Source organism: Eptatretus burgeri, chromosome 3, assembly GCF_056783735.1.
Source record: "Eptatretus burgeri isolate ZD-2024b chromosome 3, Ebu_testis_v1, whole genome shotgun sequence".
NCBI lineage: Eukaryota > Metazoa > Chordata > Myxini > Myxiniformes > Myxinidae > Eptatretus > Eptatretus burgeri.
This window is the reverse complement of record NC_140963.1, coordinates 31,483,794-31,511,242: the sequence shown is the minus strand read 5'-3', so window position 1 is coordinate 31,511,242 and position 27,449 is coordinate 31,483,794. Positions and strand designations below refer to the sequence as shown.

The 27,449-nt window shown below is 44.3% G+C and overlaps 1 protein-coding gene and 1 long non-coding RNA gene across 12 annotated transcripts in view; one reads left to right on the top strand and one right to left on the bottom strand.

Annotated features, from left to right (window-relative positions):
• Positions 1 to 27,449, bottom strand: part of LOC147029632 (growth factor receptor-bound protein 10-like) — a 261,138-nt gene that overhangs the window by 85,393 nt on the left and 148,296 nt on the right. Inside the window, exon 1 of one of the 7 annotated variants that reach the window (XM_085872831.1) lies at positions 11,151 to 11,447. The exons of the other annotated variants lie outside the window; for them this stretch is intronic. Within the exon in view, the coding sequence (XP_085728957.1) occupies positions 11,151 to 11,249 (99 nt within the window). The 5' untranslated portion in view covers positions 11,250 to 11,447. Of the gene's footprint in view, positions 1 to 11,150; positions 11,448 to 27,449 lie in introns of those variants that run through there. 7 annotated transcript variants of the gene reach the window in all.
• LOC147029633 (uncharacterized) lies at positions 1,216 to 27,366 on the top strand. Of its 5 annotated transcripts, none has more exons than XR_015055991.1 (4): positions 1,216 to 1,495; positions 2,977 to 3,037; positions 17,507 to 17,649; positions 25,231 to 27,366. It is a non-coding gene; the product is annotated as an uncharacterized LOC147029633 (long non-coding RNA). The 5 variants fall into 5 exon arrangements; XR_015055987.1 differs by having other exon boundaries at positions 22,691 to 27,366; XR_015055989.1 differs by having other exon boundaries at positions 1,216 to 1,507; positions 22,691 to 27,366.

Genomic DNA, 27,449 nt, shown 5'->3' with positions numbered 1-27,449 from the left:
ATTGTGCTGAAATAATATCAAAATAGAGAAATAAATTTATCAACATGAAAGTAGCAAATGCTGCATGAGCTAACTTATCATGTTAAACAATATATATATATATATATATATATATATATATATATATATATATATATATATATATATATATATAAAATATGGGGTCATCCAGGTGAATGTGTGGGTATAGAAAATAACTTCCACTTGTGCCATCACTACGACAATGACACGTATTGTTGGTTCAGCCTAACATCAGGACCTGCTTGTCGTTCATGGTACAGCTGCAAAGCAGTGCAGGCGTGGCATTCAGAATTAGGCATCGAGGGATTCATATGCCACACTAATGTGCATCAGATGTCCAAGATCAACACGCTAAAGTCATTTGCCTGCAGTGAAAGCCTGTACGCCTGCATCCCATGAGTGCTGACAGATTACTGTGCCTTTGTTTAAATTCCCAGTGCTTTTTTAGAGGTTGCTACGCACTGCGTTAGCAGCAGCTATTGTTAACTGCACAGGCGGTTACAAATTGCTCTCCTAGAACAAAAAGATTCACTGGGGGGGGGGGTGAGGTTGGGTAACTTTCTGAAGCTTCGGTAGAGTAGTGGAATGGGCTGAATATGAATATATATATATATATATATATATATATATATATATATATATATATATATATATATATATATATATATATATATATATATGGTTTTGCTCCTACAGTACTCAATTATTATGGGATAATACTATGCAAAAGATCCTTCTATCACTTCGAGAAAAAAAAAAAAAAAAAAAATTATATATATATATATATATATATATATATATATATATATATATATATATATATATATATATATATATATATATATACATACATAAACATGTCACAGAAATCCAGATTGAGTAGTCCAGCCTTCAATTGAACAAATGAGTCATTTGTTTATTTAAAGGTTTGAACACTCAATATGGATTCACATGATTTTATCCCCAACCACAAATACATATATGTGTGCATTTGTCTGTACGAGCTCATATATTCAACAATATTGCAGCTTGGTTTTGTCATATTTCTATTGAAAGCTTTTATTTATTATTTCACAACATCATGGAGCAACAATCTCACGCTTTTTGGCATTGCCTGCTGGAAGCAAACCGCTAGGGTTCAGAGAACCTCGACTCTACGACTCCCACCCTCTTCTTCGGGAAGAGGGAGGCAGGCAGAGAAACACACCGAGGCTCATGAGTTAATTAAGCCATTGTCTGGCATGCGTTGTAAAAGGGGCGGGCAGCTTTACTGCAAATGATACCGAGCACGCCATTAACCCAAAATGGCACATGCCAATCAGTGGCCGCAAATGTCACGTCAGGTTAAGCCCAAGGCAAACAGGAGCACTCTTAATGGCCGAGCAAGCCCCGAAAGTGCGGGCCTGCTATTCTCCTTGTCACTGCCCGCTCGCCTCTAGAAAGCCGACACCTGGTGCCCAGCAACGAGTGAAAGGTCTGGAGAACAGTAAGCCTTCCCCTCACTAGCACATTTTATTCCAATGTTTTACTTCTTTCTTTCTTTTTTTTCTTTTTCTTACTGTAGCATCTTTCTAATACCCTTGGCATTGTTGGCTTTAAGAATCAAATGTAAACCACTCTCTGCATTGCTGTCGCATTGCTTGATTATGTGCGTCTCCCCTCCCCCAATGTGCGATGGAAATTTCCATGAGAGCTCCGAAGCAGGCGGGCGGCGAAGCATTCTGCTGCACAGTGTGCCTGAGACGCAGTAGCCTTCATTCCCAGAGCTGTTAAAGTCATATCTCTGACAACAATGCCTTATTTGACATTGAAATACATCTGCCTTCGAAAATGCAACATTTTGCTTGGAGTGTTGTTCATCTTAATTTTTCTTATTGAACACAAAAAACAACCAAACTATCACGTAACTATCAAGACTTCTGCTGATGGAGAAGGAAACAGCACTTCTGCAGATGTTTCCCATTGGTTTTAATTTCAGCTCTCTTGCAGATTCCGTCATGAGTTTAACGATGCAAAGCTTGCCACCCAATCCCATAATCACCAGCCCACCATAGCTGAGCTGATAACGAGCTTATTAGTGGCATCGCCATTGATAATTCTGTCAGTTTGGGTTACATGTGACAGCAATGATTATAGGCCATGTGAGGTAGAATCTTGTTTGTCCTCTCCATGTTCATTATCCATGCTGGTGTTTGAATGTGCTTCCGCATTATCCATGGAGCAAAAGAAAGACATCATTTGATCACCCATTACAAGTATAAAACATTTCAACATTCAGAACACCAACGGGGTGCAGTTGTACCCCAAATCACGTTTATCCTTCAATATTGTATTATATTTTGGTCTCAACAGTCATCAAAGGTCGAGTTATATTTGGTGCACACATTGGAGGATACGGTGTAAAAGCTCAACGTTCTGTGTTGAGGTGCATTTTTTTTTTGCAATAGAACCAACAAGCTGCTTTTGGCCCCAGGCAGAATAGTCAGGCCTTACTGTGTAAATCGCAATCAATGAAGTCAATAAAACTTGCTGAGATATGGATTGAAACAAATTTAAGCAATAACTATTGCTTGTGGTAATAGCTCCGCAAAATATTACTTCCAGACACACTGACAACTCGCTGTACATTTCCTCGACCTATTAACTTTTTGGCTCATGATTATTGAATATACCTCAAACATTGCGTAGTCATACATTTACATCACCATAACTGTAGGGGTAACATGAAATGAATATGCTTTCTGTTGGGGCACAGATTGTGTAAACATTGCATAATGTACGCTCTAACTGCAACTGAACCGCTACTCTATTCCATTTAACTTAACATACACACTGTCTGTTACGAGTCAGCATAACATAAACTAAAATATCTTGGCAAATATCCATTCATAACACCACGGCCCATGGTAATAGTTACCATTAACTGTACTGTAGGTTTACCATCTGTTCTTCCAGGCTTTGCCTCCACCTCCATTTGCACATCCTCAAGGCTTGAATGTACTGCTTTTATTTTCAGGTATGAAAACATTTTTGGCTTGAATCTGTTGAATCTATTTAAGAGCAACTACCAAATTAGCTATGAGGATATGTATGGCCAATTGATCTTGGATGACATTTACTTGATGAAGGAGAACTTGCCAAGGGAATGGAATCAGGTCGCTGGTGGGATTCCACCTTGAAAGACTGGATGGGTGAATAATAATGGATAGGCGCTAAAAAGCAACATCACTGACCGAAGGGGTTAAAAAAAAAAAAAAGAGGAGGTGATTGCAAAGTTTAGTTTGATGACTGGAGATTGACAAGAAGGGCATTGTGGGATCTTTGAAAGAATGTGCCTGTCCTCCAGTCAGACCAATCCTCCGGTGCATGCTCCAGATAATAATCAAAAAATACTGGAAGGTGTCTGCTGCACAAGGAAGCGACGATAGAACTGAGATTCAGCTTCGATACTCCAGCCATCTTTCATTCCAGTCAATACATTATACTTTTGATTGCCACCATGTCCAAGTGAAACTGTACAATAAAATTTCCTGCCTTAACTGGGTCCCTGACTTATTGACAAATATGGTCTGCAAAGTTCAGTGAGTCCTTGCATTTCAAACTGGCACATATATCCATCAAGGACAGGTGACGGGATTGTATGGGATTTGACAGGACAGAGGGACCACAGAACAACAACAATCCTGTGTTGGTCGGGATTGAAAAGTCATTCACCAGAATGGGGTGGACTGGACCAAAAAGAATAAATGCAGTTGGGAGTAAACATAGATGCCTGAAGCAGAATTGTAAGACATTGTAGATTATGCTTACAAAGGTTGGTGATGATGCACAAAGCAGAACGAAAGCATCAGAGGGGACACAGAATAGAGAAAGAACCACCATTCTTTTATTACCTCATTCATGTGAAACAAAAAGTGGGGTTAAGCAATTGGTTCATGTCCACTTATCCATCTGATCAGTTCATCATGACGGTCGGTTTATAATCGGGAACAGCTTATTAAAATTGAATATTTTATTTTGCACACAAATCGGAACATGAATCAGAAGACAAGTTTGCCGTTTTACCCTACGTTGTCTCTGAATTTGTCCCGATCATGCATGCACAGAGAGGAGTAAGACAACATTTTTAGTCTCTATGCCTGTCTGGCAGTTAAACAAAATTTAAAATCATTCCAAACAGGAAACTTACTCTTTTCAGGATGTTATAAAGGACACAAACAATAGGAACGAAGAACGAATGTAGCGCGTTAGATAGGGTGATGTAATAGACACTGGGTAAAATGGCGGTAGAACCCGTAATTAATTTAGACCTTTGAGCCTCTTTAAACCTTAACTAAAACAGAATTACATGTTTGAACACAGATCACCTTCATAATACTTCCAAGAACCATGGTATATATATATATATATATATATATATATATATATATATATATATATATATATATATATATATATATATATATATATATATATATATATATTGTTATAGATTTCCACCCGCTGGCGTGCGAACGACCACGTCGAACCAATATCGGTCGCTTCACCCACTGAACGGACAATCCAGTCGCGGCTTTCAGGATCAACCAGCCACGGGTGTGTTTTTAACCACACCACAACCTTGTCCACACTCTACCCGCACTACAGGGTCCGATCGCCAAATCTTCGATTTACCTAATTATTCGCGCGGGTAGGTTACCAAGAGATTGTACCTCAACGGGACCGCTTGGAAACGAGTGGCTTAAGCAGCTCGCTTCCTTTTGGGATAACTGAGCGGGGTTAACCCGATCACTTTACCGGCTATTTAAAAACCAACTATAATCCGAGTGCAAGATGGCAGCTCAATTAAGGGAAGAGGACGCAACGAACAGGTTTACATTCACACAAGGACATTTATTATAATAAAGCACATATGCAGGTAAACAAGGCAAAACACATATGCAATTATACAAGCAACAAAAGCACGACAAAAGAACTACGACCATCTATATGAAATGCAACGCAAACATTTACAGCACACAAAGCACTAAACAATTTCCGACTTATTAGACGGGCCCACGGACACACGTACGAACACACACACACACATCCAAGAAATGGTGGCAGAGGCCTTTAATAAGGAGCTCCAGCTCAGAGGACAGGTGAACTGAAACCCAGAACCTACCTATAACCTCTCCACCTCGTGTGGTCTTCAAGTTGTTCGGACCCGGGCTCCAGCGATAGCGAGCTGGATCCAATTGCCGTGAGCCGCGATCCTTCCCGAGCTCCCGCGAATCCTCCCGCGCTTCTCAACGTGCTGGTGAGACGAGGCGCCGATCCTTCCTGTCGATGAGTCACTTCCCTGAGGAACCACCTCCAAGAAGAGGTCGATGAGTCGCACCAAGCTGGGAACCAAAATGGAGAACAAAGAGCTCCACGAACCAAGAACAAGAAGCCACCACTCGCAGCTCGAGCCAAGCGACCAGCTCAACTCTCTTCCAAACAAAGCAGCTCGAAGCAAAACGTTCTCCCGAGCCAAGCAGAAGCTGAAGCTCACTGAACCACCGAAGCAAAAAGCCTCCAAAAAGCCTCCTCCCGAGCCAGGCCTCAGCCGAAGCTCACTGAGCCAGCCAAAGAAAAAAAGCTTCCGAAGGCCTCAACCTCAACCCAAGCCAAACAGGACCCGAAGGTCTGCTGAACGACTACCCTCAACTCCCTTCTCCAACTCCTCCCCCCCCCCAGAACAAAGAAAGGATCTCTTCCTTATCCTCTTCCACCCTTCCCCCACTCACAGCGTGACTCATGCCCTCGTGCTCCATCCCCCGCTCAACCATGGGTGGGAGGGAGTTGTTGACATCATGAATCACGGGACGGCAGAGTCCTTCTTCGTCTTCGCAGAAGAGGGGGGAGGGACGTCTCCATTGTGTCGTTCCCTAAAAGGGCCGTCACAACTTGACGGTTTTGCCATCATATGGCAAGGTCTAAAAATGCATGTAAAACGCTGGCGTACGCTGAACTATCGATGTTTTTTTTAAGTTTTGGGCGTATAATAACGTGATGGATGTATGCATAACGTATTAGTAACGTACACAGAACGTTTTAATTACATACAGATAACTTATACCAACGAATGCCGAGCGTGTTGTCACGTTCACAACCTATGCCCAACGATAGTCTAACTTATGCATAACACGCGGCAGCGTATCGCCGACAATCACGTGGCGTAGGCTATTAATAGGCTGCGGCTCGACGATTCAAATCATAACCGCACTGGACATCAAAGTGCAAAGCCGCTGTTACACCTTAACGTTTTAGCTAACGTATGCCGACGTATGAAAAATTTGCCGAACCAAGCTGGCACACGTCGAATACGTAATGGGTAAGTTTTGTATACGTTAAGAGCATGCTGGCATACGTCATAGTAAGCTGGCATACGTCGTAGTACGTTATGGGTAAGTTTTGTATATGTTCAGAGCATGCTGGCATACGTCATTGTACGCAGAGTACGTCGAGAATTTTTCAGCAGGTTGAAAATTTCGACGTATGACACACATTCCGCATACGCTGGCATAAGTTGTAGGCACGCTACGCGATCGTTGACACACGTCGACATACGTTACTCATAAGTCGAAACACGTCAATATAATGGTTAGCGTCAGTGTTCCAGACTCCCTGGTTTTTTTTTTATTATTTTAATTTTTTTCTTCGGTATGACGATGATGTTGACACTTTGATTTCAAGTGCGGTTATGATTTAAATCGTCGAGCGGCAGCCTTTTAATTATATTATATTATAACTGCACTAGAAATGGAAGTGTCAACATCACCATCATACCGAAAATAAATAAATAAATAAAAAAAACAGGGAGTCTGGAACACTGACGCTAACCATTACCTTAACGCGTTTCGACTTGTGAGTACCTTACAAGTAACGTACATCTACGCGTGTCAACTATCGCGTAACGTGCCTACAACACGTTACTCATAGGTTAGAAATAAGTTTCGGGTACGTTAAACATTACCTCGATGTATTTCGACTTATGAGTAACTTACAAATAACGTGTGTCGACGTGCGTCAACGATTGCATAACGTGCCTTCAACTTATGCCAGCGTTATGCGGAACATGCGAGTCATATGCTGGCATACGTTGGGAAATTTCAAGCATGGAAAATTTGTCTAACAGCTCGGTGAACTACGACGTATGCCAGCGTGCTCTTAAGGTATACAAACTTACCCATAATGTATTTGACGTGTGCCAGCGTTTTAGCCCAATTTTGCATACGTCAGGTAGACGTTGGCTAAATCGTCATGGTGTGACAGGGCCTTAACTGTTAAATCGATCCGCAGCGCATCTAATCGATTTCTAAACATTTAAACAATGGAAGGTGAGCTATGTAGGGAACAAGCAGTTATCGACATAGCTGACTAAAGGAACCTGTATGTTGTGTGCAATCGAATTCCAAATTCGTAACACTACCCCCTCCCCTTTTTACAGACTCGTCCCGAGTCGTCAAATTTTCGTGTGACCAGCATTTGTAAGTTTTCCCCTAGTATATTCTACCTTCGGATCCCTGAGTGCGACATTTCTTTATACGTGTCCCGAAAATAAATAACCTAATGCGCTGCGTAACTAACTCAACAAACTCTCAGACTCATTCGGACAACTTCACTAAAATTGCCGGTGCTAAAACAAACATGCAGGTGAGGTCCCACGTATTTACAATTTTCACTCAACTTATCTATTACTTAACAATGGCCCAGGACCTGTGATCTGTGAAAGGGGGAAGGCAAAAGTCATTGCAAAGTCATTGATGCAGGGGAATGGATGGAGATGGGAGCAAAAACAAATGAACATGATGGATGCATGGGCTGCCTGCAGGGCAGTCCTTGCAAAACTGGATGGTCCTGGCACACATGGTGATGGATGGACAGAGGGGCAAACACAAACAAGAGCTAGCAGGCATGGGGTCATGGCAGAGGCAGGCTACTAGGCATGGCAAGGTAAGCGAATGCAGAAAAGGCGGCTGGGAGCACAACAGGCCGGCAATGAAGCTGGCCGGCCTCTGGTGTGGTTCCATCAGGTCTGGAGGGAGTGCGTGGTGCCAGCCGCTCTGAAGGCGGGCTCGGACCTAGCCTACTGTGTCCCCCCACTCTCGCCTTTGCCTGTCTCCGTCCATACCCACTCCCTTAATTTTCCACACAACACAACAAAATTTATCCCCTCTATTTTTATAATCGTCTCCCTAACCCCTTTTATCGTCCTTGTCTGGCTAACCTATCCTGTCAACCTAGCCTACTCCCAACCCTTATGTTCCCGCTCTGGAGGGGAATAGGGAGAGACTAGCGTCCTGTCTCGAGGCCCAACAAAGCCTCAGAATGGCCTCCTCAGAGTTCAGCGATCTACCAAGGTGGGTCCAGTGGCCAACAACGAGCGAAGGGAAGGATGGTGTGAAGGGGTACATCTAACTATCCTAGCATTTATTACACCTGAAACTACCCTGGGGCTTTCCAAAAAACGCCTCACACTTTTAAACTATCGGTTCAAAAACCATGATTCCCGTCGCCTGTGTTGGTGTCCATTATAAATTTGGGACTTGCCCTCAAATTTTCATTCGTGCCCTCACACAATTTCTTGGCTGGGCAGCGTGGCTCAACTGGCAGGAACTCCCCTCTGCCGAACTCGAACCATACCATAGCACCCCCAGAACGCAGGCTGCCTCCGAGCCGAGCTGCTCCCTACAACGCGGGGGGTTGCCCTCTCTGGCATTACCCCCTCCGATGCCCATGTGGCGTGTTGATGCCCAGGGTCCACTACAATGCCCCCGTGGCATTCTGGCGCTACGGGTCCCGTTTCCGACGGGTCGCACGTGCCCACTGCACTATCCCGGCCCCCCGGCCTACTCTGGCCGACTAGTCCGGTGCCCAGGGTCCCACTAAACAAAACTCACCTTTTCACAGCCATGCTCCCAGCCGGTCCATGAACTCTTCCACCCCTCCAAATGGGTTTCTTGCCTTCTCTCGACACCAACAAAACGACCTCCTGTTAGTAAATTTGAATAACCCACTAGCTAACATTAAACTGACCCCAGGGTCACTGGGTGGGAATCACTCCTCCCCCCAATCAGTAATCGCACCATGCATACCACATTCGCTCCACTCACACACTTGGGCCCGCTGTCCCTCACTCATTCCTCACACACTTTCCATTTCACAACTCACACCAACACTCTATACTGGCACCTCTAACTAATTAAATACCCTGATTAACTCGTGCTCCCTCGTCATCCCTTATTCTCATGCACGTTCCATTTACTCTATGTAGCTAAACTACGTCTCCACTACACATTTCAGTCTGTCCATGTCTCCGAAAATAAAAAATAAAAAAAAATTACATTTCCTAAATCTAAACTGAAATCCCTCTAACTAATCCATTCCACGGGCTCCATGAGGAACAACCCATGTCCCCATGAAGCCGGTCTAACTATCGCTAACCCATCCCCCTAACTAGTACTATCCTGTGCACGGGCACAGGGGTCTTCCACCCCTTGCCCAAATCCTGTTCACCCGAAGCGAGGGTTGCTTTTTTTTATGCGCGTGCACCAGCGCGGCAACTCGCAACCTGCGCTTTCTCCCCGTGACGTCATGGCAGCTGCTCGCGCTTCGTGTACCTTGTCCCTCCTCGGACGGTAACATCCGGCAGGGATTTTCCTTCTGCCAGATTCCAACCACGCAGCCACGACGTCACCCTGCGTATTCAAAACAAGCCTCGCGTTTCGAGGGGTTCCCCACGCGAACACATGTGCTCTGCTCGTCGGGGCTTCACACACACGCCCGCCTGGAGAACCCATCCAGTCAGATCCATTATCCAGCCTACCTTCTGTCCGTCTGCGGGGTCGGCTCGAATCCACCGCGGCGTTTACGGAACGGGCTTCACTCCCGCAGGCGCGCACGTGGCGGCCTCGTGCATAGCACAGCACGGACCCCCCGCGCGCTGCCGTGCAAACCCGGCACGGTCCCCAAAATAGCTACGGCCGCTACTCAGTCTTTGTCTACCGTCAGGCACCGTCGTCGTCGCACTCTTACGCACACATTCTCCCGTGCCACGACGCTCACACACTCCACCATGGCACTCGGACACGCGGTTGTGCCCTCTCGCACACCAACCGCCATTTCTCTTTCATACCGCGACCTCACACACGCGGTTTCTTTCACACACGGCGCTTCTCCCTTAAACACCTTTTCACTCACGCATCGTGCTTCCTCCATACACGGGGTTTCACTCGCACACACCTTGTCACTCACGCTCGTAAACACACACGCCGGGACAATTACGCTGGGGATTCGCACCCCCCAAGCTCCGTGTGCACCCGTCTACAGCACTCTCCCCCTCCACCTCGCAAAGCTCGACCGGACCCACCTGGTCGAGATCCGCTTCAAGGGGGGCATACTCCCTCCCCTCATTCCTGGAGGAGGTCATCCGGCTGCTTGTACTGGGTCACGACACATTCCCCGAGCTCCCCTCATCGTCCTCCACCAAGTGTGTGTGTGTGTGTGTGTGTGTGTGTGTGTGTGTGTGTGTGTGTGTGTGTGTGTGTGTGTGTGTGTGTGTGTGTGTGTGTGTGTGTGTGTGTGTGTGTGTGTGTGTGCGTGCGCTCGTCTTTCACCCCGTCTTTATCGTGTAGTCTGTCCTCTACTTTTTCCAGCTCTCGCGTCTCTGTTATTTCTGTCACCTCGTTCATTATCTCCTTCGTCTCTCCGTGTCTCGTACACGTCTCCGTTGTGGTGTAGTCTGCGGGCCCACGGGGAGGGGCATGATGATGATGCATGATGGGCGTGATGATTGGAGGAGTGGTCGTGGTGGTTATCGTATCTGCAAGGGATATAGGGTGTGCGCGCCGTCTGAGGCGTCGTAGTAATACTGGAGTCGCCCGGCTCGTGAGTGTGCCGAATACGGAATAAAGGGGAGCCGCCGGGCACAGTACGCCCGCGCTCGCATTTGTACAACACAGCTCGACTGTCCTTCCGCTCGTGTCTGCCTGCTAAGCATCTCCCATTTCAGTACAGTACATCCGTCACCCCATTTAATTTTTCCCTCTGTGTCACCTGCACGAGTCTCGTTTTACACGTCTCCCTCATTATTTTGTCCTCACCCGCTTCCATCGCGGGCCAGACAGCCGTTGCGCTCCCTCCCAGCTCGTTCGCTCCAACGCGTGGCGCCGCCATTTTGCACTCCACCGTCCGTGCTTCATTGCACGCAATTGTGATTATGCCCACCTGCAGGCCTCGCCCCGCACTCTGCATCTCACCCCGCAGTTATTTCATTTCGTTTTTCATTTGCTGCGCATTCGTATCCATTTTGTTTTCCATCCTGCACACATTTTCATTCATTTTGTTGTTTATTTCTTTGCTCGCCTTGAGTGCATTCGTATCCATTTTGTTTTCCCTTTTGCACGCTTTTTCATACATTTTTGCCAGCATTGCCAATATCTGGTCCACTCTCAACGCAACCGATCCGCCCTCATCGGTCGCAGTTTCGCTGGGGAACGGGGGGGGGGATTTTGACGGGGGAGGGGGATTTTGACGGGGGAGGGGGATTTTGACGGGGGAGGGGGATTTTGACGGGGGAGGGGGGATTTTGACGGGGGAGGGGGGGATTTTGACGGGGGAGGGGGGGATTTTGACGGGGGAGGGGAGGGTGTCATACACCGCTCCCGCGCCCATTTCGGGCTCTGGGTTTCGGTTGTGGGGGAAATTCAACCTGCATCTCTGGGAATGTCCTGCACGGGAATTTCGTCCTGAGCCATGGATTCTAATATTTCTACATCCATTACCCCCTGCTCCCGTTCGCCTTGAACCGCCATCTTGCTGAACGGAAATAATTTAAAAGTTCGTTTTTTTATGGAACCGGAGGGTCGCCTCGCACACCCTTGATCCGGTTCCGTTAATTTTATTGGGGCGGGAAAGTTTGTTTTCCCGCTCCTCGACACCAGTGGTATAGATTTCCACCCGTCGGCGTGCGAACAACCGCGTCGAACCAATAGCGGTCGCTTCACCCACCGAACGGACAATCGAGTCGCGGCTTTCCGGATCAACGCCGGAAACCAGCCACAGGTGTGTTTTTAACCACACCACAACCTTGTCCGCACTCTACCCGCGCGACAGGGTCCGATCGCCAAATCTTCGATTTACCTAATTATTCGCGCGGGTAGGTTACCAAGAGATTGTACCCTATGGGTGCGAGACTTGGACTCTGACCAAGGATCTGAGACGGAGACTTAATTCCTTTGGTACCAGGTGTCTTCGGAGAATCCTTGGCTATCGCTGGTCGGATTATGTGTCCAACGAGCGGTTGCTGAGAGAGACTCGGATGAGATTTGTTACCTGCATAGTTCCTGAGCGTCAGTTGCGGCTGTATGGACATGTGGCTCGTTTTCCTGACACTGATCCTGCTCACCAGATTCTCTCAGCGAGGGAGTCTCATGAGTGGAGGAGGCCAGTGGGCCGACCACGTGCCTCATGGTTGCAGCAGGTTGACCATCATCTCAAGGAGATGGGGATGGGCCTGGCATCTGCCTGGGGGATGGCCAGACGGAGGCCCCTGGAGTACCGGCGGAAAGTGGACGCAGCGACGCGCTGTTCTGGCATATGCTCCCATACCTGACCTGGCCTGTACCTCAACGGGACCGCTTGGAAACGAGCGGCTTAAGCAGCTCACTTCCTTTTGGGATAACCGAACGGGGTATTATCGCGCAGTCCCGTTGGACCCGATCACTTTACCGGCTATTTCAAAACCAACTATATTCCGAGTGCAAGATGGCAGCTCAATTAAGGGAAGAGGACGCAACGAACAGGTTTACATTCACACAAGGACATTTATTATAATAAAGCACATATGCAGGTAAACAAGGCAAAACACGTATGCAATTATACAAGCAACAAAAGCACGACAAAAGAACTACGACCGTCTACACGAAATGCAACGCAAACATTTACAGCGCACAAAGCACTTAACAATTTGCTACTTATTATACGAGCCCACGGATACATGTACGCACACACACACACCCAAGAAATGGGTCTTTAATAACGAGCTCCAGCTTGGAGGACAGGTGAGCTGAAACCCAGAACCTCTCTCGAACCTCTCCACCTCGTGTGGTCTTCAAGTTGTTCAGACCTGGGCTCCAGCGAGAGCGTGCTGGATCCAATCGCCGTGAGCCGCGATCCTCCCCGAAATCCTGCGAATCCGCCCGCGCTTCTCAACACGTGCTGGTGAGACGAGGCGCCGATTCTTCCCGTCAATGCGTCGCTTCCCCGAGGAGCCACCTCCAAGAAGAGGTCGATGAGTCGCACCAAGCTGGGAACCAAAATGGAGAACAAAGAGCTCCACGAACAAAGAAGAAGAAGCCACCACTCGCAGCTCGAGCCAAGCGACCGGCTTCACTCTCTTCCAAGCAAAGCAGCTCGAAGCAAAAAGCTCTCCCGAGCCAAGCAGAAGCCGAAGCTCACTGAGCCAGCCGAAGCAAAAAGCTTCCGAAGGCCTCAACCCTAACCCAAGCCAAACAGGACCCGAAGGTCTGCTGAACGACTACCCTCAACTCCCTTCTCCAACTCCCCCCCCCTCCCCCGAACAAAGAAAGGATCTCTTCCTTATGCTCTTCTGCCCTTCCCCCGCTCCCGGCGTGACTCATGACTCATGCCCTCGTGCTCCATCCCCCGCTTAACCACTGGTGGGAGGGAGTTGTTGACATCATGAATCATGGGACGGCAGGGTTCTTCTTCCTCTTCGCAGAAGAGTGGGGTGGGGGGGGGGAGCGACGTCTCCATTGTTTCGTTCCCCAACTATTAAATTGATCCGCAGCGCATCTAATCGATTTCTAAACATTTAAACAATGGAAGGTGAGCTATCTCGGGAACAAGCACTTATCGACTTAGCTGACTAAAGGAACCTGTATGTTGTGTGCAATCAAATTCCAAATTCGTAATTATATATATATATATATATATATATATATATATATATATATATATATATATATATATATATATATATATATATATATATTGGTATGAATCTGGAAACCATGCGCACTCAACATTCAGGTCCCAAAGTTAGTTATGCTGGTAAGTATGTGTGTAGTCAGGACCCAGTCCTTTTGTTTAGCGGGAGGATTAAATGTGTGCGTTGTGACGTCTTTAGTTAGGTTTTACATCCAACGAGCCATCCCAAACCTCCCCATCATGCTCCATCACCACCCGCTGGCTGCTCGTACCTTGACTTGCCATGAGGGGGGGCCTCGCGGTTCCAGTCCTCGGGCCCCACAAACGATAGTTTTTGTACGGTGGGCCTTTCAGGGCAGACCCTCTTGCTCTGCGCGAACGATGCCACGTGGAGAATATGGGGTCTCCGAACAGGGGCCAGGGCTCCACCCTGGTAGCATGCGGCTGTAGGCCAATGAGGGACAGACAGCGAGATGATTCTCGCAAAGGCCCCTCCCCGTGTGGGAGGAGATATATCCCTGAGCAGACTCGGTTGGCGTTGGGAGATCTGGAGTACTTGAGTGGTTACAAGTTGGTTGATGGTGGTTGGGCTGGAGAGTGAGTGAACCAGCCTGTTCGTGGTGCCTTGGTGGGTCCCGGCCATGACCCTGATCTCCGCCTCGGAGCTCCGATTACTCCACATGGCTGCTGCCACGAGCCACGAGTCCCACACGTGCAGCTGGGACCCTCGACGACCTATAGGTGCCCATCTGAACTCTGACCCCCAGCTCCTCTCTCTCATCGGCGGGAGGGTCCAATAAAAACTCCGGGGTTTCTTTTCTTTTTGTGTGTGACTGCATGTGGGCCCGTCTATAAGTGGAACTGAGTAAGTGCTTTGAATTATTGTAAATTCCTGCTCTGCATATTCGCTTCAAGTCTTGCTTCCTTGTCTTTTATTGTAAATAAATTATTAGAAATGTTCCCAGCTCGTTTCCGACCTTTCTTTATTTGGTCCAGTATGGTCCGGGTCTGAGTTCAGACAGGGTTTCATCCCCGATAATCTGTTAATCCTAGCCGGCACGGCTTTGGCAGTTTCCGCTCAGCTGCAACCGAATCGGAGTTGGTAGTTGGAACTCCACTGCAGTCGGCAGAGTGACCCGGTTCGAGAAAGACGTGCCGAGGGCGTGAATCCCCGGTAGCCAAGACTGCGTGGTTATTTAGGTATATTGGGATCTAGATAATTAACCCTACGCCACATGGTCGAGATATTGGCGTTTCACGGTTGATTAATCGACCCGCCGGCTTCGGAGTTATCCGGAACGACGGCCTATAATTCCCGGGAGACGGCGTAAACTTCCCCACCTTGCAGTCGTTCTCGCCACCGACCCCCGGCCTGCAACAATATATATATATATATATATATATATATATATATATATATATATATATATATATATATATATATATATATATATATGTACATATAAATAAATATATAAATATATACATATATATATATATGTACATATAAATAAATATATATATATATACATATATATATATATATATATATATATATATATATATACATACATACATATAAATATAAATACATACATACATATAAATATAAATACATATATATATATAAATACATACATACATATAAATATAAATACATACATACATATAAATATAAATACATATATATATATATATATATATATATATATATATATATATATATAAATATAAATACATACATACATACATATAAATACATACATACATATAAATATAAATACATACATACATATAAATATAAATACATATACATATATATATATATATATATATATATATATATATATATATATATAATCATTAAAGGGCATGGCATGTGAGTGGGTGAAGAAGAGGTTGTCGATAATGGCTATCTACGATGCTGATTGAAGCTGTCTTCTGTGATGATCATTCAAGGCTCCATCTAAATTTTTACTCTCAATATTTCATTAAAATTGAATTGCATATATTTGAACACTGAGCCGGACATCGTGTTCTATGAACGCTGTAGTTTTATTTTATTTTATAGATTACCTCCGTCTTTAAAGCTGTTGTAGTTACATTTTAGCCTGGTGTTGGCTTAATGGTTAGGGTGGTAGCTTGCGATCTAAGGGTCCTGAGTTCAAGCCTCGTTGGCCTCTGAAATAAAATACACTGGGAGGTTGACTCAGCCTGTCATCCTTCCGAGGTTGGCAAAATGAGCACCAGTGTGCTGGGAAGGTGGACACTGCATCAGCGGCAGAGCCACATCCCAACCAATGATGCAACCAGGAGAGAGAGACAGAGAGACAGAGAGACAGAGAGACAGAGAGACAGAGAGACAGAGAGACAGAGAGACAGAGAGAGACAGAGAGAGACAGAGAGAGACAGAGAGAGACAGAGAGAGACAGAGAGAGACAGAGAGAGACAGAGAGAGACAGAGACAGACATTGTATTTGCACAAAAAAAGTTTCCGTAATGGTCCATCTCCCTTATCTTCATTGGCTGGAAAGACGGTCCTTGTGGTGAAAAAGCAAATATATCGAGAAGAGGAAAGCAGCGAATAGAAGAAAGAACTAAAGTTGGATTGAGGAGATGTTGAGGAAGGCAGAAAAAAGCCAAATGAGATTAGTAACAGAAATAAGTGAATATAAAGGAGACAAAGGGTACATATATACCATTATGGAGAGGAGAGGTGAATTGGTAGGGATGGAAAGGGAGGTGAAAATCTGCCACTTTCTGGAGATAAGTACGAGTATTTTGTTGTGATACGATAACCACTCTTTTGTTGTGATGATGGCTGAGGCCTGAAACGTAAACTTCTATTTTCTTCACGGCGGATTAATTACCATTTCAGGTATTTTACTTCTTTATCTGTATTGAACCACCTATTGTTTTCTGTTACATTTTGGTTACATCCTCACAACAAACCCTCAAAATATGCAGGTTACCCTGCAATATCAGTGGAAAAGAAAATATAGCAATTCAAGTCTACATGCAGTTCAAAATATTGTATTTTAAATTTTTTCTGTTGGCAAAACCACAAAACCACAAAATGGCAATCATGCATAACTGCACATCCTCATGAGGATAAAATTCCTTTCATCCCTTGAGGATTGTGACATATGTGCAATTACATGAGAAGAGCCTGTCAAAATTAGCAAAAGAAATGTTTGGCACTTATCCAAATGCATTAACAGCAATGAATGTCTCAATTCACATGTACAGAAAATTACAGATATTTATAAAGCTTGATGAAGGGAAGTCATTGCAGTTGGGTATATCTGCACAAATAAAAGTCAGTGTGTGTGTGTGTGTGTCTCCTACATAACTCAAAATCGATGAAACCTCGCAGCCTGAAACTATGCGTGCATTCTAAGAAAACTCCAAGGAAGTGCCTGAGTGAAAATTGTGTGTTTGGGTTAATTTAAACAACACTTTTGAAGATAATTAATAAACGGCCTTATTTAATTATCTCCTTCATCAGGCACATCCTCGACCACCTCGCTCTCTATGGAGTCTTAAGGAGCATCCTGGGTCACCTTGCTGGGGTCTGAAGCCACAATGTTTTTTTGGTTTGACTTGGAACAGGCTTGCTCAACCATGCCTTCACTTGGAACAGTCCGCAAGGTTTTCTTAACGATAAAGTTTTTTTTTCACTTTCCTCAAACATATCAAATGCTTGTTCGTCAGAGCTACGAATCGCTGGGTACATTGCAATGCTTATAAACGCCCGGAGATGCCAACGTTTGTGGTTTTATTTAATTTCCGCACATGCCATAACCTCAAGAATCTCTTAAACAAAGACAAGTTACAAAATTTAAGCTCCAGAAGTGAACTTAGCAGCAGTTATGACTGATTAAAAAGTGTTAATTTGCATAATTCACACATAGTTTAGACATTCAGACAAAACTTTAACTTGCTAAACATTTAATTGGAGTACTTGCTTGAGTGCTCAAGCCGCTTGCCGAGCGCCCGACAGTGGATGGCAGTACAGTTCGTGTCTCGATCAGGATGTACAGTCGGCAGTTACTCAAAGGTAGAGGTACACAAATGGGTATGTTTGGATCTGTAATTTAGGGACTGTGTGTGTGTGTGTGTGTGTGTGTGTGTGTGTGTGTGTGTGTGTGTGTGTGTGTGTGTGTGTGTGTGTGTGTGTGTGTGTGTGTGTGTGTGTGTGTGTGTGTGTGTGTGCCTTGATGCTTGGTTATATGGGTGCCGTAGTGGCAAAGTTTCCTCCCATATCTTGGAGGCTTTAATTTATAACCTCAGCAGTGTACGAGCAATCATGTTTTCTTTGTACTCCTGACTGTTTCTAAAGCAAATGGTTATTTTATATGACTTGGTGTGCTTTCTCTTTGTGAGTTTCAAAGAAAAATCAATTTTATAACACCCGATTTCCAAGCGGTTTGCCATACTAATGCGTTTTCTCAAATACAGAGCCAATTTTTCCACCTTTCACACGATTGTGTGTGTATGTGTTCATAAACTATAACATATTCTCTGCTAACTCCCTAACTCCCACTACCTCACCTCTCTCTGTCTTTGTTACATCCTTGATCTCCCCCTACTGATATAATACAGCATCTTTCTTCCCACACCTCTCTCTTTCTGTCTCCGAATGTATCCAAACGGTGGTCATCTCCGTACGTATCCAGATTGTGGTTATGTCCGGAAGATGGTTATCTCCATAAGGGTCTGGATGGTGGTTATTTCCAGATGCTGGCTATCTCCGGACATGTCCAGACAATGGTTATATTCGGACGGGCCCTCCCCTCACACTGCTTTCCCTTGCCTTAATATCATGCTGCCTTCCACTCACACTTCTTTCCCCTCCATTCACACTACCTTCCCTTCCCCCACCCCACCTTACTCCCCACCCCTAATCAGTCCCCCATGCTTCATTGCCCCCTACCCCTCCTCAGTCTCCCTACCTCCTTGCTCCTCCACCCCCCTCTCTCCACCACTATTTTCTACACCCCCCACCTTAGTATACCCATCATCTGGACAGTGGTTATCTCCAGATGTGTCCAGACGGACCCTCCCCTCACACTGTCTTACCTTGCACTCCCCTCATGCTGCCTTCCTTTATCCTCCCCTCATGCTGTTTTCCCTTGCCCTTCCCTCATGCTGCCTTCCCTTTCCGCACCCTTTCCTTCCTCACTCCCCCACTCCTCTTCGCTCCTTCCTCCTTCATCACTCCCCCTCCTTCCTCACTCCCCCTCCTTCCTCACTCCCCCACCCCACCTGGTTCTTCCTTCTTCTTCGCTCCCCTCTCTCTTCTCTCCCTCCCCACACCTACCCTCCTTCTTACCCCCCCCCCTAATATTTCCATCAGTGAAGCGAATAAGATCGAATAAGAAATAGATTCAGATAGATAGAGATCGATAAAGATAGATTCACTGTGAATAGAGAGCCCTAAAGAACATTTTGGTGTTGAAGTGAAATGAGAAAGTGAAATGAGTAGCATGGTTTAAAATATCCATAACCATGCATTTTTAAACGCTCACAAAACTTTAGACACGGATTAATTGAGGGTGCGGATTGCAGTTGGGTAAAAGCTGTAGTGGCAGTGATTAAATTTGGTCTTGATGGAACGATAATGCTTACCTGAACAGAGAAGTTCAAAAATGTTGTGCACTGGGTGAAACTCATCTCGGATGATAGCTTTCGCTATTTTCACCACTCGACGAGAGTACAAAGCTCTCGATGGAAGGCAGATCGCACCCAATAATTTTACAAGTAGTCTTTACTTTCTTGTTGAGTTGGGATTGGTCATCCCGGGTCGATCTGCCATACCAAACAGTGAAAGACAGTGTCGGGACACTCTCTATCACTGCCCGATATAACTTCGTCAACATAGGACGGCCGACACCGAAACTTTTCAACCTTCCAAGAAAGAACTGTTGCTGAGCCTTTTTCACTCAGTAATTGGTGTTCATCTCCCACTTGAGGTCATTGGAAATATGTATCCCTAAAAACTTAAAATAAGTGACGATCTCAACTTCAGCATCATGAAAACCAAGGTTGAATAGGAGTTTGTTTTTCAGGAAGTCAACAATAATTTCCACTGTCTTTACAACGTTGATTTCGAGATTGTTTAAAGAACACCATTGCGCAAGTTTTTCGACTTGATTACGGTAATCACTTTCATCACTGTTGAGAATCAGGCCAGCAACGGTTGTCCTCTGCAAATTTCACCACCACTGAGCTATCAGATGATGCCACATAATCATGAGTGAACAATGAATATAACATCGGGGATAAAACACAGCCCTGATGTGCTCTGGTGTTCAGGGTGATCATCTGAGAAATTTTCAAACCAATTTTGATCGCCTGTGGTCTGTCTGAAAGGAAATCCAAACTCCTGTTACAAATCGAGCCATCAAGTAGAACAAAAGCATTGAGTTTAAAATGAAGTTTGTGAAGTGAAATCGTATTGAATGTAGAACTAAAATGTCAGAAAAGTAACCAAGCATCGGTAGGCATGCGTTTATCTCGATGGTTTAATACGTGATGGAGAGTGAGTGAAAGAGCATCGTCTAATGAATGATGACAGTGATAGGTAGACCGATAAGGGTCAAGTGAAGCAAGAAGAACAGATTTCAGGTGCAGTAAAACTAGACGTTCAAAAAATTTCATAATTATGGATGTAAGCGTCACTGGACGAGAGTCATTTCGGCATCTTACTGGGGAACACTTTGACACAGGGATAATTATGGACTTTTCTCAAAAACACAGGGAATTTTACAAAGCCGAAGTGAAAAGTTGAAAAGTAAAGTTAGAATGGGTGACGGTTCATCAGCACAAGACCGCGCAACAGGCTGGATCTGATACCATCAGGACCAGTTGCTTTCCTGACCTTCAAAAGTTCATCAGAAAGTACTGAGTGCCATTTTCGGAGATCGCAAAAGGTTGAGGACACGTCTGTGGTTGGGCAATTGAATCGGCTGTAAAAATGATTCGGTTTGTTGGGCAATGTGTTGTCATCATTCATTGGCGATTTCAACTTTGGCTTAAAAGCAGTGATCATGTGGAGAATCTGCCAAAGTTCTTTAGCATTCGTAGTCACGATGTTCTCCTCCAGTTTTGTTCCAGTAGCCGTGCTTGGCTTCTTTGATGGTCTTGCAGAGCTTGTACTTCGCTTCGCTTCCTGATCGACGCGCATCGTTCTTGACACGGAGTTTGCTGTGAATTGATTTATCGAACCAGGGTTTTTCATTGGAATATATTGTCAATGATTTCGGTGGAATGCAAATTTCCTGGCAGAATTTTATGCAGTCCAAGGTGACGTCAGAGCAATCATCGATGTCAGAGGCACTTTCCGTGAAGACACTCCGCTCCGTACATGCATAACAACCCCATAAGCTGTCAAGAACATCCGGGGTACATTGGGGCACCGATCGTTTCATAGGCTTCTGGCACTTCAGTTGTTGGCGGTAAGCAGGGATCAGATGGATCACGTTGTGGTCTGAATAAACGAGTGTGGCACGCCACAGAGAATGATATGCATATTTGATTGTCATGTAGCAATTATCCAAAAGCAGGTCTTTTCACATTTTACAAGTAACGTGCTGAGAATTTCGGGAATATTGGTATGATTAAAATCTCCAGCAATGATGGATAGTATTCCTGAATTTGCGTTTTTATTTTGAATGATAATCTCCAAAAGCTGTTTAATGGTGAATGCAGTGCTGACTTCAGGGGGTGTAAAAACAGCAGATAAAATTAAGGAAGAAAATTAATGTGGAAGGCAAAAGGACGACAACAAATGACGAGAGTTTCCAACTCTGATGTGCAGGAATGAGAGATAATCTTACAGTCTGTGCACCATGAATCGTTCACCAGGAAACACAATCCACCACCTTTCTCCTTATTCACCGATTCAAATATACAATCAGAATGGTGAAGCATGAATCTGCGGATCTGTACAGCGGTGTCAGGGATGGATGAATCAAGCCAAGTTTCTGTAATAAAATATACCGAACAGTCTCTGAAGTCCTGCCAAGTACTAATATGGCAATTAAGATTGTTAACTTTATGAAAAAGAACAGACGTTGTATAAAAAGATGCTTGGCAATGGAGGACGTTTGTTTTGCTTACACGGTCTTGTCAGTACACCCCCGAACTTACCGTGCCGCTGCCCCTTTCGAGCACCAGGATGGCTAGGCCTTTGGTCTGGATTGGCAAGAATCTTCTCAATCAAACTGATTAGATCATGCTTGTCTGCAACACCTAAAGGCTAAGGATAAAGACTACCAAAAGGCTCCTTCGTTCACTGCTGTTATGTCTGGGCGCATGGCGTATATAGAGCCTTGTGGCTCTGAGAACGCCATAAAACTTGAAGGGAAGAAGAACAAGAAGATATTTCCTTATTCAGCAAAGCGACAGGTGGCCCCACTATGTTCACATACATATTTTTATGACATGGCAGTGTGCGTGAGCGACGTGGTAAGGTGAAGTGAACGATGAGGCATTACGTACACAGTGCAGTCACGTGCGCTACACCACGCTATGCGACAGTGTTAATTCACGGGCAAAAAATAATAATAAAAGAGTGTGTTTGTGTTCATTCAATCCCGCTCAACAGTGGAGTGTTAATTCATGAACAAAAAAGATAAAATAAAAGATATTGTGTGTGTCATTGGTTATCTCTGTTTGTGGGTTTCAGGAGGTGGAACGGAGTAATCCCAGCACTCAAAGTATCCACCTCTGCTTTGGCAAGGAATCACTGTTCATGGACACTGTTGAATTTTCGTTTTTCTCAGTGTTTGTGTGTGTGTTCGTTCAATCACCTGCACTACCTGCGGTATGGTACGCAGTTAACTCTGCACACACCATCACTCTGCTTAACACAACCAAAAAATACATCCATAGTCTCGCCTCGCACGCTCATTCTGAACATCCAGTGCCTTCAGAAAGTATTCATCCCCCTTGACTTTTTAACCTTTTGTTGTGTTACAGCCTGAATTACAGATATATTAAACTAAAAAAAATTGTCACGGATTGACACATCATACCCCATAATGTCAAAGTGGGGGGTTTTTTTGGAGAAATTTTTATAAATTAATAAAAAAAAGTAAAAGCTGAAACATCTTGAGTCAATAAATATTCAAACCCTTTGCTATGACACTCCAAATTGAGCTCAAGTGCATCCAATTTCCTTTAATCATCCTTGAGATGTCTGTACAACTTGATTTGAGTCCAACTGTGGCCAATTCAATGAACTGGACGTGATATTGAAAGAAACACACCTTTCTACATGAGGTCCCACAGTTGACACTGCATCTCAGAGCAGAAACTCTCCCATGAAGTCCAAGGAACTGTCCCCGTAGAACTCCGAGATGTAATTGAGTTGTGAGGAGGCATACTGTTGATCTGGGGAAGGGCATAAAACAATTTCTAGAGTGTTGAAAGTTCCAAAGAGCACAGTCAGCTCCATCAATAGGAAATAGAAATAATATTAAACTACTCAGACTCTTCCTCGAGCTGGCCGTCTCACCAAACTGAGCAACCAGGCAAGAAGGACCTTGGTTTGGTTGGTGACCAAGAACCCATTGACCACTCTGATAGAACTACAGAGTTCCTTGGCTACGATGGGAGAACCTGACAGAATGACAACAATCTCTGCAGCACTTCATAAATCTAGGCTTTATTGGAGAGAGGCCAGATGGAAGCCATTCCTGAGAAAAAGGCACATGACAGCATGCCTGGAGTTTGTGAAAAGGCGCATGAAAGACGCTGAGAGCAGGAGGCAAAATATTCTGTGGTCTGATGAGATGAAAATTGAACTCTTTGGCCTGAATGCAAAGCGCTACGTCTGGAAAAAACCAAGCACAGCTCATCACTCATCTAACACCACCACCACCACCGTGAAGCATGATGGTGGCAGCATCATGCTATGGGGATGCTTTTCAACGCCAGGGACTGGGAGACTTATAATGATAGAGGGAACAATGAATGGAGCCAAAGACAGGCAAATCCTTGAGAACCTGCTTCAGAGTGTAAAAGACCTTAGACTCCGGTGGAGATTTACGTTACAACAGGACATTGACCTCAAGCATACAGCCAAAGCAGCACTGGAATGGCTTCACAACAAGAACATGAAAGTCCTTGAGTGGCCCAGCCAAAGCCCAGACTTGAATTCCATTGAAAGTCGGTGGAAAGACTAGAAGATTTCTGTTCACCGATACTCCCCATGCAACTTGACAGAGCTTGAGGGCAAATCTGCAAGAAAGAATGGGAGAACATCCCCAAAGCCAGATGTACAAAGCTGATACAGACATAACCAAGAAGATTCAAAACTGTATTAGCTGCCGAAGGCATTTCTATGAAGTATTGACTCAAAGGGGATGAATATTTATGTAAGTAAGATATTTCTGTGTTTCATTTTCAATCAATTTGTAAAAATTTCTAAAGACATGTTTTCACTTTGTCATTATGGGGTATGTTGTGTTGATTGGTGATAAAAATTTTTTGAATTTAATCCATTTTAAATTCAGGCTGCAACACAACAAAATGTGATAAAAGTCAAGGGGGGTGAATACTTTCTGAAGGCACTGTAAATTCATCGTTAACTGAACACTCTACTATTTCGATGCACTGCTATAATGGTCCATATACCTTTATGAAAATTAGTCTAAGGCCAAGGCCATCCAAAACATGTAAAACAGCTTTTACACCACAAAAAAACATGGCAAATGGAAAATGAATCAGCAAAATTTGTTATGCACAACAATCAATCATTCAAAACACTTGATAGTAAATTTTCCAAATTGCCAAATTTATGTTTCCATGGCAACTACTGTTCATTTGGATTTCAGAAGTATTATGCTCTGCACAACATCTTTCTTGTTTTATTTATTTATTTGTAGGATAACATTAATTAAAACTCAGAAGGTGCCATTCATTGCTCTCACCTATTAACCACACCTATTTGTAGCCATTAAATTAATCTTTGAGATTGTCTCGTCAGTCAAAGCTAAATCTAAAATGCTCTACAGGGAAGATTATTGAGTAACTTGGAGCAATTTGAGGATTGAAGGACAAAAAGAGAAGGATCTCCAATCTCCATGTTCTCAGAACATTTTTAGCTCATCTATGATGAAGTCAAGAGGAGCTGTTAAAGCCACAACGATGTCCTTCACTCAGTCCTTCCAGCAATGAGTCAATTAACATTTTTTCTGTGTTTTTTTTCCCTACTCCTTCGAGGTGGCTCAACAGATCGTTTTGAACTTGGCATGATGATTCATGACGCCGATGTGAAAAATTCATGGAACCCTTTTTAAAATTTCCATCCAGGTGGTGAGATTAGATAATTAATTAAAAATGTAATCTATGTTTGCATGTCCATCTCACATCGCGAGATTCCATCAACAATGTTTCCTCGTTATTTTATTTTAACCTCTTAATTTAATTTTAACTTGATCATTATTTAATATAATCTCTTAATTCAATTTGAACCTCAATGTCATTAATGCCCTCTTGCTTTGAGGAACAGGAAAGAAAGTGGAAGGGGATGATAGACAGTTGGGGTTGGACGGGGGGGGGGGGGGGGGGGTCAGAGAGGGAACAGTCCTTTTGTCTTTTACTCTTTTAGTCCTTTTAAAACTCCTGAAAAAACCCATTTAGACTCCTTAAAAGACTTAAACGACTTAAAAGACTCGACTCCAGAGACCACTTTGACCCTTTAAGTCCTGTAAGACTCTTAAGACCCTGAAGACCCTTTAAGACCCCAAAGACTCAAGCCCCCTATGACCCTTAGGACCCCTAAAGCTCTCCAAGACCCTTAATACCCTTTATAACCTAAGATCCCAAATATACTTAAGATACTTGAAGATCCCCAAGACCCTGAAGCCCCAAAAGACCCTATAGAACCCCAATACCCTTCAGCCCCCTAAGGCCATAAAGGCCCTTAAGACCTCAAGACCCTAAAGCCCCTATAGAATCCTAAGACCCTTTGAGACCCCTAAGACACCCTTTATCACCTAATGCAGCCAGACTCCGACCACCCTCCATTGGGAGACGAGAGCCTGTCCCTTTGGGACTCTTCATTAGAAATTATACAGTTTCTGAAACTAATTGTAATCACATCTCCGTGCATGGTTGACTGAAGGAACATCATCATTAAGATGCTTTCCTGTTCCTTGAGGTGAACCAGTACATCCCTCGCAGGATAAATTTTATTCATATGCTCAGAATATCCTGCATTGATTAGTTTTTTTCCAAACGTAGCTATTTTACTGCCAACTATGTGAAACATCTCATGCATCCATTCCCATGTATCCATGCAATTGCTAAATGCCCATATTAAAAAAAATATACGAAAGTATTTTCCTTTTCCTGTGATTGGTAGAACACCTGGTCCTGTCAGGAAGCAGTCTTGCTTGGGTCAGGTGTCTTTGGAACTCTCTTGGATCAGCCTGCTTTCTTTAGCTGGGTCCCGCTGGTGCTCTATCCACCTCTATGCTTCTGACAACTGGCTCACCCTGACTCTCTGGCCATCACTCTCTGACCCACTGTCTGGCTCTCACTCTCACCCTGTTTGGAAGGAGGCAGCACCATGAGTGTTCTGCTACAGCTTGGTGCTCTTCACCGCATGCCTTTTCCTCTAAGTTTCCCGGTTCTTGAATGAGTGTTTGAGTGTATGTGTGGTGCCTCAAGGGATGCTCGATGGTTGTTTCATTTTGTGTTCAGGATTTGTGTGATAATAAATTATTCCAGTGCAATAAATTATTTATTTATGCCTTAAGGAACGGCTTTCGTCGTGTCGTTGCCATTTTGTCACATGGACGATCGGGTTCATTTGGGATACCAGAAGGATCAAATTTTTTGCAACTGTCTTGTAACCGGTGCAGAAATAGCCCAATTGGATCATATGTTAGTGATAACTGCTCAGCATCAGCCTGGGAAAGACAGTGATAGTTTGACTATCCATGAAGTTTCGGCTTCAGTGTGATGGTAACTGTATTGGTGTGGTTGTATCCTGTTGAGAAGTTGGCATCCATGTGACAATATTATGAATATGTACACATTCTAAATTGCATAATTTGCCTTTTACTCTCCAACATCACTGGCTTCCAGTAATCTTGTCTTGGCAATGCAATAAAGTATACATCAAAATACAAATTTGTGGCTGTTTGAATTGTCACCACGTTGACCGTCTGGGAAAATGAGACTTTCAAAATGGTGTAATCCACCCCAGAATGCTTGGTGTGCACGTGCATAAACCCCTAGAAACAATGATCTCCTGGGCATGCAAACTTCGATTGTGCGTGCCAATCGGGATTGTTACCTAAAATGGCTCATAAAGCTTCTAATTTAAGCTAAAAAAAAATACTTGGAAAATACTAGGAATATACCAGGAACACAATTATAGTTTAACCATTTTGAAATTGCCACTCTTTCTTTTAAATGCTGAAAATTATGTT